This window comes from Kwoniella mangroviensis (assembly GCF_000507465.2).
Source record: "Kwoniella mangroviensis CBS 8507 chromosome 1 map unlocalized Ctg01, whole genome shotgun sequence".
NCBI classification, from domain to species: Eukaryota; Fungi; Basidiomycota; class Tremellomycetes; order Tremellales; family Cryptococcaceae; genus Kwoniella; species Kwoniella mangrovensis.
In genome coordinates this window covers 10,755,132-10,770,030 of record NW_027062533.1, presented here as the reverse complement: position 1 = coordinate 10,770,030, position 14,899 = coordinate 10,755,132, and the positions used below count along the sequence as shown (strand labels likewise).

General features: G+C 44.8%; 7 protein-coding genes across 7 annotated transcripts; 3 read left to right on the top strand and 4 right to left on the bottom strand.

The window, feature by feature from the left end:
* Nucleotides 1-131: 131 nt before the first annotated feature.
* On the bottom strand, nt 132-3,399 carry I203_104086 (uncharacterized protein; the record flags this gene model as incomplete). The annotated part of the gene is made up of 9 exons (XM_019149653.1): nt 132-245; nt 314-426; nt 497-615; nt 693-1,001; nt 1,079-1,314; nt 1,412-1,721; nt 1,801-1,985; nt 2,056-2,224; nt 3,326-3,399. The coding sequence occupies 9 exons, from the start codon at nt 3,397-3,399 to the stop codon at nt 132-134; spliced, it is 1,629 nt and encodes a 542-aa protein (XP_019001196.1).
* Nucleotides 3,400-3,717: 318 nt separating this feature from the next.
* Nucleotides 3,718-6,725, bottom strand: I203_104085 (uncharacterized protein; the record flags this gene model as incomplete). The annotated part of the gene is made up of 6 exons (XM_019149652.1): nt 3,718-4,909; nt 4,972-5,401; nt 5,458-5,776; nt 5,830-6,071; nt 6,136-6,576; nt 6,647-6,725. 6 exons carry the CDS (start codon nt 6,723-6,725, stop codon nt 3,718-3,720), a joined length of 2,703 nt encoding a protein of 900 aa, XP_019001195.1.
* Nucleotides 6,726-7,230: 505 nt separating this feature from the next.
* I203_104084 (uncharacterized protein) lies at nt 7,231-8,638 on the top strand (the record flags this gene model as incomplete). Its single annotated transcript, XM_019149651.1, has 6 exons — nt 7,231-7,413; nt 7,485-7,649; nt 7,716-7,754; nt 7,815-7,904; nt 7,965-8,139; nt 8,226-8,638. 6 exons carry the CDS (start codon nt 7,231-7,233, stop codon nt 8,636-8,638), a joined length of 1,065 nt encoding a protein of 354 aa, XP_019001194.1.
* Nucleotides 8,639-9,172: 534 nt separating this feature from the next.
* I203_104083 (uncharacterized protein) lies at nt 9,173-9,554 on the bottom strand (the record flags this gene model as incomplete). Its single annotated transcript, XM_019149650.1, has 2 exons — nt 9,173-9,427; nt 9,504-9,554. The coding sequence occupies 2 exons, from the start codon at nt 9,552-9,554 to the stop codon at nt 9,173-9,175; spliced, it is 306 nt and encodes a 101-aa protein (XP_019001193.1).
* Nucleotides 9,555-10,153: 599 nt separating this feature from the next.
* I203_104082 (uncharacterized protein) lies at nt 10,154-10,648 on the top strand (the record flags this gene model as incomplete). The annotated part of the gene is made up of 3 exons (XM_019149649.1): nt 10,154-10,291; nt 10,392-10,544; nt 10,622-10,648. 3 exons carry the CDS (start codon nt 10,154-10,156, stop codon nt 10,646-10,648), a joined length of 318 nt encoding a protein of 105 aa, XP_019001192.1.
* Nucleotides 10,649-10,885: 237 nt separating this feature from the next.
* I203_104081 (uncharacterized protein) lies at nt 10,886-12,184 on the bottom strand (the record flags this gene model as incomplete). Its single annotated transcript, XM_065517462.1, has 5 exons — nt 10,886-10,967; nt 11,189-11,574; nt 11,653-11,731; nt 11,793-11,895; nt 12,088-12,184. 5 exons carry the CDS (start codon nt 12,182-12,184, stop codon nt 10,886-10,888), a joined length of 747 nt encoding a protein of 248 aa, XP_065374280.1.
* A 927-nt stretch (nt 12,185-13,111) lies between these two features.
* Nucleotides 13,112-14,746, top strand: I203_104080 (uncharacterized protein; the record flags this gene model as incomplete). The annotated part of the gene is made up of 7 exons (XM_019149647.1): nt 13,112-13,186; nt 13,257-13,305; nt 13,378-13,685; nt 13,803-13,934; nt 13,991-14,062; nt 14,169-14,426; nt 14,555-14,746. 7 exons carry the CDS (start codon nt 13,112-13,114, stop codon nt 14,744-14,746), a joined length of 1,086 nt encoding a protein of 361 aa, XP_019001190.1.
* Between the last annotated feature and the right edge of the window lie 153 nt (nt 14,747-14,899).

The window sequence follows — 14,899 nt, the reverse complement described above, 5'->3', positions numbered from 1 at the left end:
CATACCTGCTTTGTTACTTGATACCATTTGACAGAGGACGCCAGTATCGTCGATCTTACAACACGTATCTATAATAACAAGCCACCATTAGTCTTCAATCAGACCTAATTATCTGACCATAGTGCTGCGACTCACCTGAAGTGGATGTTCTCATTCTCAGTCATACCTTTCATACCATTATCAGCCGCCGCGACAGGATCGGCAGGACCGTATTTCTTGTCTCTGGATTTGTTGTCTCTCCACATCTATGAGTGACACATTGAATCAGCGTCAAACTCAGCGCTGTTTTGCCAATGAGTGGACTTGAACTCACGTAAACCCAAAGAAGACCATGACAGATAGTCTTGAGGATGTAACCTGCCATCATTGAGTAGGCGGCGGTTTGGTATCGAGGTGCTTCACTTTCCAACGCGGTCAGTGGGCCAACTAAAAAAAAATCGGTTAGTTGAGGACTGAGCTAAGAAGGCAAGGATATCGATAATGATAGGACACTCACCGATATTACCGACACAGTAAGCAACGAAGATACAAGAAGAAGTTACGACTCTCTTGGAGTATGCACCGATATTGGAAGATACCATGACTAAACCGATGGTGAATCCGATTGATTGGGTGCTGCATCGCACAATAACATTCATTAGCTATCACCTTAGACAATGATGAGACCATACTTGAAAGGCGGAATCACTCACTTGACCAACCAGAAACCAATAAGTCTAGCCCAAGTATATTTATGAGTGAAAGGTAAGAAGCTCATCATGGCAGTACCCAAAACACAGATTAGGTTACCGATAGTCATCATCAACAATCTAGTGTTGGCCCATCGAGTAGCTACCAAACCAGCAATCAAAAGTGAGATGACCTGGAGTGAACGACCGGCGCAATCGAGTAAAGCAGCGTTGAATGTCGAATAACCTAATCCTTTGATGATTGTTCCGGAGAAATTGGTAAGTACTCCATTGGGAACGGAAAAACCGAACATTGCTATAGACAAGAACCAGCTAAAGCAGAATAATAATAATAAACCCTTGGTGAGTCATTTCCTAGTGAGAACGGGATAAGCAGGAGGGAGACTCACGTTTTGGGATCTTTCAACGCTTGGAAACCATGAGTCCAATTGAAATTCGTAGTTTTCAGACCCACACCGGACTGGGCAACTCGGTTAACGGCTGCTGGTCGATCTTCCTTCTTGATCCATTTGGCAGTACTGGGTCCATCGGCAAGGAAGAAGTATAGACAGATACCAAGTGCCATGGTGACTGCACCGAGGATGTAGAAGATCAATTTCCATCGAGGAGTGGGATGGTCGTCCATCTAAAAATACAAGACCAGTATCAGTTTCACAGCTCACGATCAGCCTTCGGTTCAATCGACACTGCGGCATCGGCAACGGAAGGGAACCATAACCTACCTTGGAGATACCAGCAGCCATAAGAGAGCCGATCATGCCACCCCAGCCTACAGCAGAGTACCAGATAGTTTGTCTTAAAGGAATTTCATCTCGCTTGTACCACCATCCGGTCATCAATGACAGACCAGGTGTGACGGCAGCTTCGAATACACCGAGGAAGAATCGAGTCACCATAACGTGAGTGAAGTTTTTGGACCAGACCATGACCAATACGGTAAGACCCCATATGAAAGCCGAGACACCAAGGACTTTACCAGCGTGTAATCGACCAAGAGCGTATTGCCATCCAGGTTGAGCTACCATATATCCGCTGTGTGACAGCAAGGGCATGGTCAATCTAAGCTCTTTTGACTACGGTGCACGGCGTCTGACAAAGTGACACCACTTACATGTAGAAAATAGCTGCTCCGAGGGAATATTGGTTCCCATGCATCCCCATGGCCTTCTCCATACCAAACACTTTGGCATAGTTTAATGCGGTCTTGTCGAGGTATTGCAAGGTCTGAGTGATGAGGAATAAAGGTAAGAGAAGTAAATCGATTCGTACTCGAATACGTTTATTTTGTTCAGGTGTCTACATCAACATCATATCAGCTATTACCACATACACCATTGACATTCAGAAGGGAGAAAGGGGGACTTACGATTTCACCCAAAGCTTTGGACTGCTCATAAGCTGCCAAACCGACGTTGGGTCCTTCATCTTCTTCAGCGATAGCCTGAGGGACATCCACAGCAGCGTGATCGATATGTTTGACAGCACCCTTCTCCGCGTCGGTATCTGTAGTCCATTCGGACGAGTCGGTCACTTGTCTTTCAAGTGTAGGTCAAGAGGACATGGTGGTTGGTTGGTCTGATCGGTACAGATTGAGTCAAGTGGAGAAAGGGGGATATGAATTAGACTCCTTAGATCCCCAATATCTCACCGTACTTATACCTTTTGTCTAGTCCAGGAGGCAAGCTTCTTCCCTCTTTGTGTGTGAGAGAAAACCTCGCTTCCCCAATTCGTTTTGAGCCCCTTGGTCCCCCTTTGCCCCTCTTGCCCCCACAACAATCACCCTGACAATGCTTTCCTAGAAATTCCGATACGCAACGTGCGACATACAACGTATAGCGTGCAATGAGCATCATCGACCTCACCTCTCACCGTCAGACTGCCTCACTGCCATCTCTGTAGTTAGGTTAAAAGTGATTGCCAAGAAGTCATCTTTGACCCGCCGGTACCTTGTTTGAGGAAAACAACCAATCGAAATTGGCATGATGTGATGCATGATTCCTATCATTCGAAAATACAAGATAAGTTTGATCCGCCATCTTCGAATAATCTTCATACCCCACAGCCGCTTTGAGCGTTCTATGATTGGGAGATAGGTGTTATTCGGTATCAACTTTGGATACCTTCGGATACCCCACAGAGGAATTTCGAATTTCTGGAGATGTTACGTGAGGAACGTACGTTGATCGGACAGGATCGTTCCGTAAGTCTCACAACTGATCAAAACCCCGCAATTCAGTTGTTCATTGACAGAAGGCAAGGAAGGGAAGGGAGGTTGACGTGAACCTGAGTGTGATCGATTCCGGTTAAACTGCTCGTCAATCTTTAGATCCATTTTTGTCCCGTTCCTGAGTTGAAATGCCCAAAATCAACGTAAAGGAAGTTCTTGGCATTATTTGAACCCGGCGGTAAAGCGGTATCATCGGAGAGGATAAAAGAGACGTTACACCTTGAAGAGACAAGGAACGATCCGGGGTTCGAGATCTGAACTTGCAACCACGACATATCGGTGTTCATCATCATTTTTGATAGCCGTAATACATTACAGTATTTGACCCACGCTGCCACATTACCCGTGAGCGACGTTTTGGTCCCTGTCATTTCGTAATGAATTGTAGATCAATCACCGATCAACTCACTTTAACCTGCCATTACCGGAACTGAACTGAGCAACAGGGCTCTGCGCATCAGGATGAAAGAGTCTAGCAAACATATCAACAGATCAAGATGCACATTCCCCCCGGGAGAGTGCCTCAGAGACAAGACCTAGTTTAATCTCATTGTGTCTCACCAAGCCAAAATGGCGGGAATCAACCGTGTCAGCAGCAAGTGTATTCTCGAATTTCTCAATTCACATATGTATCTCGATGCATTATTGTTCATTTATTTCGATTCGTTTCTCCATTTATTCGAATTGGAAACTATCTAACAAAGATCTACAGACTACACACAAAAATTTACCAATACAGACTACACACAAAAATTTACCAATACAAAAGAAAAGTCCCAAAATATCTATCTACTGAATCCTCTAATCCATCTCCTCTACCTCAATATCCATACTATCATCATCATCGTCCTCACTATCATCCGGAGCAGAGACGTCCGGCTCATGGTTCGGGATCACTACCAATCTATTCTTTCTCACGTCCGCAGTGACATGAGCTGTCTCGCCCTCTCTAATTCTAGCTTGAAGTAATAATCTCGACAAGGGGTTGAGTATTTCAGTTTGAATCAATCGGGCCATCGGTCTAGCACCGTAAGAAGGTGAATATCCAGCTTGAGCCAACCATTCACAAGCTGAATCATCAACGGCCAATTTGATCTTCTTGTTGTTATCCTTAAGTCTCTGTTGAATCTCCTTAAGTCTGACATCCACAACTTTCCTGATGTCTGATCGGGATAATGATCGGTACAAGATGATATCGTCGATACGGTTGATAAATTCAGGTGGGAACGTTTGAGAGATAGCACCTTGTACCTTCGCTCTGACTTCAGGTGCGACCGGTCCTTCCAATGGGTTTTCGTTGAGATATACCGATCCGACATTAGAAGTCATCATGATGATTGTATTTCGGAAATCGACCACTCGTCCTTTCCCATCGGTCAATCGTCCATCATCAAGTACCTGAAGGAATAGTTGGTGGAATTCCCTAGCAGCCTTTTCGATTTCATCAATTAGAATAAGGGAATAAGGTTTTCTTCTGACCGCTTCGGTAAGCTGTCCACCAGATTCGTGACCGATATAACCTGGTCCAGCACCGATAAGTCTCGAGATGGAGTGTTTCTCGGAATACTCTGATGCGTCAATTCTGACCATTGATTCTTCGCTGTTGAACATCACTCCGGCAAGTGTCTTTGCGAGGAGAGTCTTACCAGTACCGGAAGGACCGACGAGGAGGAAGGATGCGATTGGTCGATTTTGGTTGGAAAGACCAGATCGATTGAGTCGAATGGCGTTGGCAACAGCCTTGACCGCCTCAGGTTGACCAATGACTTTCTTCGAGATAAGCTTTTCGAGTCGGAGCAATTTGGTCTTCTCGGTTTCAACGAGGCGAGAGACGGGCACACCAGTCCATCGAGCGACAACCTCGGCGATCATCTCTGGAGTAACCTGTTGACCCGTACCTCGTTCCGCTTCTCTATCTTCGAGTTCCTTGAGTTTTTGTTCTCTTTGAGGGATAGAGTGGTAACGGATATCGGCAGCAGTAGCAAGGTCATACCTATAATCAGAAGTCAGCGTGATGTCAAGGGGGGAATATATTATACAGCAAGATTGACTCACCTTCTCTCAGCTTCATCAGCTTTAGCTCTCAATTCGTCTATCCTTCTTCTTAATTCGTGGATTTCATCGCCGAGATGCTTCTCATTCTCGTATTGTCGTTTGAGTGGGCCGAGTTTATCTTCGACTTCGGCAATCGCTTTCTTGGCAGCTTCGAGTCTCTCCTTTGAAGCCTCGTCCTTTTCCCTCTCAAGCGCATGAACCTCGACTTCTAAGCCAAGCTTCTTACGTTCGAGCTCGTCAATAGCCTCGGGGCGAGTCTCTCTAGCGACCTTGACCGCACTTGCAGCTTCATCGAGTAAGTCGATAGCAGAATCGGGCATTCGTCGAGCGGTGAGATACTGCTTGGCGAGTTGGGCGGCGAGCACAAGTGCTGAGTCCATTATTCGGACACCGTGGTGGGTTTCATATTTCTCTCGAATACCTCGCATAACTGAAAAATGAAGTCAGTAACCATTTTGCAATCTAGCGGGAGGCAATTCAACTTACTGGCAACAGTATCCGGTACTGAAGGTTCATCAACAATGACTTGAGCGAATCGTCTCTCGAAAGCGGAGTCTTTCTCGATGTATTCTCGGTACTCGTTTAGGGTGGTGGCACCGATGACCTTGAGTTTACCTCGAGCAAGCATGGGTTTAAGCAAGTTTGCCGCATCCATACCTCCACTGGAGTCTTTACCGGCCATGATAAGGTGGATCTCATCGATGAACAGGATGATTTGTTGACCTTCATCTCCTGACTTTTCGACTTCGGAAAGAACAGCTTTGACTCGTTCTTCGTATTCTCCCTTGTACTTCGCTCCTGCCATCTACAGTGGTTGTTAGCAATGATCACAAGTCAGCAAGTGTCGACCAAACTTACCAAAGCACCCATGTCCAATGCTAATAATCTACTCAACAAGCTCGCTGGTACATCTCTATCCACTATTCTCTGAGCTAAACCTTCCGCAATGGCTGTTTTACCGACACCGGGTTCACCGATAAGTACCGGATTACCTTTAGTTCGTCTCGAAAGGATACGGATTACTCGTCGGATTTCGTTATCTCTTCCAATAACTGGATCGAGTTTACCTTGTTCGGCAAGGGCGGTAAGATCGGTACAATCTAGAATAAAATCCAGAAATCAGTATCAAAAAATGTGAAACATGGCTGAGAGAAAACCACTTACATTTGTTCAAAGCATCAAATTGACCTTCGGCAGATTTACTATCCACTTTCCTACCACCTCTCTTCCTTCTCACTTCCGCTTCTAATGCTTTCGGTTCAGCTCCTGTTCCTTTCAACAGCTCTTTCAAATCTGAGTTATCCACTTTGAGCAAAGCCAATAAGAGATGATCGATAGCTACGAATTGATCGTTCTGTTCCTTTTGGAGTTTCTGGGCTTCACGAAGTACCGAGTGGAATGGTTGAGTTGCTGGAAGGGGTGGTGCAGGTGCTGGATCGACAACCGGTAGGTTATTCAATTTTCTCATCAAAGCTCGATTGAATATCGTTGGGTTTCCACCGATATGTTCCAAGGCGGCTTTGAGTAAAGTAGGTTGATCAGGTTGAGAAGATGACCCTTCACTTGGTTCTTCCCATAACACCGATATTAAGTGGACGGGGTAGACTACAGGTCGATTGGAAAAAAGTCAGCATTATGTCTCACGTCAATATCTATCAAGGCCGATTAGACTCACCCTGCGAATTGGCCATCTCCTCTGCCTTGTCAAAGGCAGCTTTCAATACTTGAGCTGATTTATCTGTGAAATTGTCCATGATATTGATCACTTCTGGTGGGCATATGTGTGTATGCTATCTCGTTGAGTTTGAATTTGTTTTCAGATGTAGAGAGAAAGGAAGAGAGAGGGGATACGTGGGAAGAGTTTCGCTTTATGTAGTCAGTTTCAGATGGGGGACGTAAGAAAGGGTACCAGTAGGATTCAGTCAAGGAATGTTTAATGTCACAGTGGGTGCCCCACTCTTCTGGTAGGTTCATGACGTTTCCCGATAAAACAACATCACGCCCGGGCCTGGGAGAAAACGCTAGAAACACGTGGACCGGCACGCTACTAATCCTATCGGATATGTCCGCTCTCTCCGTCACCTTTCTCCAAGCATCCTTCGACCACAGACATCCATGAGTTTGATGTTCTCAATCCGTCTCATCTTTTAGTCCATCCTCGGAGACACCCGGATTCGCATAACAAGTGACGACGAGGTCGGAACCAGTCTAAGGGTCACTTTTTCAATCTTTCTCACCATCGACGCTTCTTATATCATCATGAACACCAATGTCAACGCCATCGCCGGTCCCTCCCGACCCTTACCGCGTAAATCAGCGCGGCCGTTCGTTTCAGCTGATAATCGACCTTCTGAACCTGATGGGATCTTTCGAGTGGTGCTGATCACCAGTGGGAGTGTAGCTAGTATCAAAGCTCCTGATATCGCTGCTGCTCTATCTCAAGTGGGTCCAAAAATCCTCCTAAGAGATATGCTGAGTAAGCTAAATAATTGAATGGTTGTGCAACCTCGTAGTCTGGTGATATAGCATTACAAATTGTCGCTACGAAATCATCGACTCATTTCTGTAATCAGCAGACCGTAGATGCAGCTATACGAAAATCACTTGGTGTCAGTGAGGATGAGAACGTTCCTGACGATCTCGGTGTGAGAGTATGGACAGATGAGGATGAATGGTCTGTGAGTGAAGATATAGCGGATGAGCTGTTAGGACAGCCGTACTGATGATGAGACATGGTACAATAGGACTGGAAGAAAGTGGGAGAGCCAATCTTACACATCGAGGTAAGTTAAATCCTTCCATTATCCAATCGAACAGATGTTCATCAGCCTCTATGTGCTTAGTTACGTCGTTGGGCAGACTTGGTAGTCATCGCTCCATGTTCAGCCAACACTCTAGCCAAGATAGCAGGAGGACTATGCGATAATCTAGCTGTGAGCTTATTGTACCCATATGAGCAAGCGATCGATCTGCTAACAAAAATTATATTTCAGACATCGCTTCTTCGCGCACTATCACCTTCCACACCCGTCATCGTATGCCCAGCAATGAATACTCACATGTATCAGCACAATTTCACTGCGAAGCATTTACGTATATTACAAGAGCAGTTGGAGTATTTGATATTGGGTCCACAGGGAAGTGGCATTTTAGCTTGTGGTGATGATGGTGAGTAAGAAGAGTCCCACCTATCACCCACCGAAGTCTGTTTCAATGACGTATTTGACTGGTTTGTGTGTTTTTCACCCTCACAGGTCCAGGTAAAATGACAGATTGGAGAGAAATCGTATTCACAATTGAAAATTTCGCATCAATGCATAAACAGAAGATCGACCAAAGCAAAATGTCTGCTATACCACCGCAACATCATCAACCACGACAGCCGCAGACCGCAGATATACGTGATGGCGATGGGAACGCGAATGTGAATGGTCAAGAACTTGACCGATCGGATAGACCAAAAACTCCACCTACACCCGGTTTACCCACCAGTACCATACTTCCTGCCCAATTGCAAAATATGACTATCGGTGAGACGAACAGAGGCACACCGGTATCGGCTGTTCCCCCGGTCGAACCGCAAGGTAACGCAAATGAAACTTCTATAGCGCATTGGAAAAAGATGCAGAATGAAACTTATTGGCAGGTCAGATGGTGGGCAGGTTAGGATATGAATTATGTCGAGTATGTGATAGGAAATGTGTGACGATATTTTGGATTGTAACGAAATATCATGAAAATCTGGAGAGTGAAGATGTATATACATACACATATATCGTCATACAACCCGTAAAACAAACTGAAGTATCTGATGACATACCACAAACAGGCCTGCAGGACTTGTTCATACCCCTTAACCACTTACAACACAAGAAAAATCTGTGGAATGAAGTCTAAGGGTAACTCAGAGCTGGCTAAGAGAGTTGCAGATGGAGTCGTAGCTCATTGGATTGCTACGGTGAGTTATTACTGATACACTTCTATGGTGAGCTGACGAGATATCGTCAACTTCGATAGGACAAAAAGATGTGACCCCAGTCTGCATGGTACCTTCAACCCACCTACGATGACTAAGAACAGTACGAAACAGTGTATCGAGTAAGCTAGATTGTGATATACATGCATGCTCCAATCATTCTCCTCGACTACCTCTGACCATTTGACTGCACACAAATAGCTTATGACACCTAGCTGTCAATATCTACTCTTCATCCTTGATCTTTCTTTTCTTAGGTGAACCTCCTCCTGATCTACTCATACCATTCAAATTCTTAATCTCCTCTTCTACCAAGCCCTCCGAACCGGGATAAAGTTCGCAAAACTGTTTCAGCATGTGATGAGTTTTCTTTCGGATCCGATCTCCATGATTGTTCGATACGCCACAAAGGGAGGGTAAAGTGTAGAGTTCAGTTCGATGCTGGAGGATGATTTGGACCATCCCGCGAAGTAATGCTTGCTATGTCAAGATTCGCATTGTGTCAGCTTATAAACAGATTTGTCATATGAATGAGAGCGTTACTTGATAAACTGACAGTATGCGGTTGGACCCATGGCTCTGCTTCTTTTGTGATTGAACTTGACATCCTGACGGACGGTTTGAGGACCGCGAGTCTTTATAATTGAGAGATGCGAACCACATGCAGGGTCAGCTCAATTCAACAGAAGAATACGAAAACGGAAGAGATGAGATGAGAAATGTGAATTGTTCGCCTGCTCACTCACAGATTGAAGCCAATATAGATGTCGATGAATCGGGGAAAGATGTGAAAGAAATGGAAAGACGAATGTGGATAGAGAGAGTGACGCAGACAGAGGGTTATCTGCAGCATGAGGTACTATGCTGTAGTGACATGACGCTATTATCTGACTTCCCATGTCGATATCCAAAGGATGTCGAATAGAAACATCCGGAAAGAGTAGATAGATATCTGTCTCCACTTTTGATGGTAGTCAAGTAGGAATTCAGATTCACATAAGTTGATGACGGATGCGCATCATAAAGTAATCAGAACAGTATATATCACCACAGAAGTACCTATTCTCGTACGGTTGATTCTCCTGTCCTCAATACTTAAGATATAAATCGTCTTTAATTCTCATGCCTTCTTTCTCATCGACACATTGAATCGCCACTCACCCCAAACTTGATCCAGAACACACCTCAGTAATGGATGAAACCACGATGCGAGCTGTCAAACGAGAATCCTCTTCGACACCGTCAATCGACTCCGAGTTACTCCAAAAGACGCCACCTTCTACTCCCAGTCCTAAGAAAGCTAGAGGATCACCTAAGAAGGAGAAGGGAAGTCCCACTAAACCTGTAAGTCAACACACACATTCTCAATCAGTATTGTCTGTATGCAAGCAAATAATCGAATGAGAGCTGACGATAGACGAGTCGTCTTGGGTGTGCGGTCTAGAAACATGTCAAACAATCATGGACTCCCCAAGAAGATAACATCTTCCTTGAGTTGATAGAGGAGCTGTTAAAGGAAAGTCTGTATGCTAAAGTGAAAGCGGACGGTAGATTACAAAGAGAGAGTCCAGCTGTGAGAGCTCATCTTATCGCTTTGGTAAGTCCTCTATACCGCTTATTAATCTCGATTCTACCTTTTTCATTGATATGAGCTGACGTGAGTTGGGATGTTAGATGAACAAGCTCAAAAAAGGTCAATGAGCTTGGTATTCAGTGCTTTGATAAGATGTGACCAATCAATTCGATGTGGATACAAGGAAGATATGCTAATAGATCTATGCAATGAGTATACATTACACGCATAACTGGATCGCCCGATTATTCCAACATTAGGGTATCATCATAGGTGGAATGAGAGCACTGTAGACACGTACACAAACCAAACCAATCTATACTCTACATATCATTACTAAATCTGAACTAAAATAAAGCTAAAGCCTATCCCAGATAATGCCATATTACCCAGAAACTGAACAAAGTGAATGTCGCACCTGCACCGAAAATCCATGCGTCTTGTTTCCTACAATAGAAATGAATAGTCAGCTCTTGCCCTTTGTCATTGAGCATTATCGTCTACGTTATCTGCTATTTAATCATTTCAACACCCAACCTAACAAATCGAGTACGACAATGAACGGTCTCATGACTTTCACTCCTTACGCAGTCTTTTCTCCGAAAAATATATCCATCTAATCATCTCTCCACCCCAACCCGAGCCCAAAACAGAATCAGAACACTCACGTCCTCCTCTCCACCCAACCTATAGTCTCCCGACTCAATCCAAGGGTATTGGCAGCATCCAACAATTTCCTCTTTGTCCCCTTCAATATACCTCTCTGTTCAACTAGATTCTCCAACACCGCCCTTCCCTGAGCTATGTACTGATCTATGTGATTCTCCGACTCTTGCAGAAAGCTATGTTCCCTGAGGGCAAATTCGTCTCGAGCCGTAGGGGGATGATTGGGTTGCCATAAGTTTGGTTGATGCGATGACGAAGAGGAGGACCCAAAGGGTGATTCGTGAATTGGAGAGTTGGTAGATGGATACGCTGATGATCTTCTTTGGGCTATTCCACTTGATGAGGAAGTTGCGGATGTTGATGAAGTTCCTAGAAGGTCGTTACGAGCCTGTATCATACGGTCAAGTTTCAGCTTCGGTCTTGGATCATACAATCGTTTTATTTGACATAGAGGGATAACACTCACCTTCTGCTGACCTTCGTTCTTCGCTCGCTCAAATCTAGCTTTCAATTCTTTATGCTCATTCTTCAGTTTAGCTACTCGACTGATATAAACATATGAGTCAGTTTTAGATGGTCTGAAGCGGGAAAAATGCTGAAACTCGCGTGTTGGCTTTCTCCCTCGCTGCTGTCACCATCTCCTTTCTCGCCATGGAGTCGTAGTCATCTATCAATCGTGATAAAGCTCCGAGGGTCGTTGTGATCTGACCTAAGAGTGGGTTGAACGTGTCAGCATATACCTTCGTGTTGTCCATCATATAGGTGCAGAGAATTGATATCAACCAAGATGTAACGGTAAGAACATGGTCACTTCGAACGTGTATGAATGATTTACTCTCGTTTTTCCTTACAATTATGGTCGTAGTGGAAGAGGATCTGTAGTGCTCAAAAGATTACTCACCTTGCACACCCGGTCCGCCCTCTCCACTCTCCATCCTATTCAGATCCGCATTCAGACTTGCTATCTGCCTGTTCCCCAAGGCATTGAGCGATTGCATATTGTATCCTCGTTGTTATCTACTATTCTGTTCGCAAAACAACAATGAGACGTGATATTAGTTGGACGATGGTCAAAAATCCTCGATATCCTTCTGTCGATTGCTTCGGCAAGTCTGAAGTTGATGTATGAAGAAAGATGATTTGGGTATGCGAATGCAAAGGTGTGTGTATTCAGGTATAGCTTTGATTGATGTCGCATGGACAAAGCAACCAAGATATCCAACACGACGAGGGTCCAGGTGAAATGATGTGGAGCCCACCTCGCCTCTTTGTTGACTTTTAATGCCTTTCTTTTTGTGAGGTATATGCGGGCTTGCCAAAAAGCGAAATCTTCACGCTGTAATGGCTTTTGGGAAGGTGTTTGTTTATCCTCACGGAACTCCTCTCTTTAGCGCTCCATCATTACGTTTCAAAGTCTCCTCTAGCATCAGTGTTCGAGTCCCACCAAAGTCTCATGATTTTGTGTCCCTTCACGGGATGTTATGGCTCTTACTCGGTAATCAAGTTAGTTCTACAAATCACCTCCAAAAGAGGTGGTCTGGCGAATAGGCCGGTAACGGATCAATTCGACTAATCTTGGCATTGATACTACCAGAGGATAGGACAGACGTAGGTTAGCGCAGGGAGAGCCGGGTGAACACCAACTTTTTGGTTCGGTGTGCATATCTCTCTCACTGAGTCTATCTATGCAGGAGGACGAGCAGGATGTGCACGATGGAAATGAGTGATCGGTGCCACTTTGTATGAGAAGGCTTTGACGTCAGCGTCAGACATAAATAGTCCTTCGGGTATCCGGTTAATGTTGACAGTCTCATTCATGTATTCAATCTGACCTCGATCATTCAGTTCATCATCATCTACCAAGTTATTTCTCTTGACAACGAATCTCTTGACAACGAATTAGAGTGTTGGACCAATAAGCGACGATGACGTCGAATCAATCTATCATCACCGAGGAATGGGTGCTTGGTCCAGAGAACACCCCATTCTACACTAAACGAGTGAGTAGTATCATGTCACCATCTCAATCAATCTTTGATCGACTGACTAAGTGATGACCATATAACTCAGTGGGCACCGAAGGATGAAGAACCCAAAGCATGTATACTGTTCGTTCACGGTATGTCCACCTCTCACAACTGAACCCTGCAACATTCATAGCATTCTGACTTGATGAGGTCGATGTGGACAGGTTTCGCAGAACACATCGCACGATATGACAAATTCTTTACCCTCCTCTCTTCCCCACCTCATTCACTGCACATCACAGCTTTTGATCAACGAGGACATGGTAGAACCTCCCATACTCCCCTTACAGAGAGCTCGGTAGAAGTCCAACGATGGAAAAAGGAAGGGAAGACAGTCAAATCAGAGAAGAACGGCAAGAGACGTACGGGTGGTTGGGCAAAGGCTTTGCCTGATATTGAATGGTTCGTTAAGAGGGAATCTGAAGTGGCTAAGGGTTTAGCAAAGAAACTTTTCTTACATGGATTCAGTATGGTAAGTCCACTTCTTTTTGAATTGTATGATCATCCATTGTGCACAAAACGAATCATCCATCCCGGTGTTTGGATCTTGAACAAGAGTAGTTCACTGATCTATTCGATCTATGTATAGGGAGGTGCAGAGGTTCTGGCATTTGCGACTCGACCCCATCCACCATCTTCTCCCGAAACAGTCAAATTGCTCAGTGGGATCATCTCGGGAGGTCCGTTAATCAGGCAGACCAGACCAGCTTCGTCCATCCAGGTGAGTTACCCTAGCTATCTCTGAGAAGTACCGTGACTCATCTAGTAAATCGTTAGGTCAAAGCTGGAAGTTTCGCTGCTGGTTTGGGGCTGGGTAATATGCTTATTCCTACACCTATGGATTATTCTGTGAGTGGGTTCAAATATATCATTCATTTGGGGGGAAACAGCCAGAATTAGGTTCACTGGACGAGTCGGAACAATAGAATGGCTGATGACTCCATTTCAACTACAGCATCTCTCACATAATGACGAAACCAACGATCTATGCAAATCCGATCCATTCTGCGAACAGACCGGATCGCTCCGTGGAGTAGCGGATATGCTCAATGGAGGTATATCACTTGATACGCCCACAGCATGGAACTCATGGCCTGAGGATCTACCGTTATTGGTATATCATGGTGGGGAAGATAACATCTGTCATCCGGGGACTGCTAAGAGATTTGGAGAGAAGGTTAGAGCGAAGGACAAGAGCGTTGAAATTATCGAGGTAAGTAAACTCGCCGCTTTCTTCTAACAAACTTCCGGTCATATACTGTCCTTGTTAGAATGGGTCCTAACTGAATGCCATGATATAAAAGTGATAAGTGTTGTAGCTGATATGCTTGAATTGTCTAGGGGATGTACCACGAAGTGCATAACGAATTGTCACCCACGCCCGAGAATTTGGCCAAGACAATTGCCGACTGGGTACATGCCCGTGCTGGTTCGAGTCATCCGTCTGCTGTAGCTGGAGCACAAGATCAAGGTGGAGTTAATTCGGCTGTTGAAGGTGCTCAGTCCGCTGCTGTGGGACAATCTAAACTTTGATCGTAGGGGAACGGTCCAATATGTTCTTTGTATGGAGTGAAAGTAGTATTTGATGATTCGGTTTTATATGATTGCTATGAAATTTCATATCCCCAGTCGACTTTATATAAGTCTAATTAATTATGTATGTAGAAAATGATGTGTACAATAAGA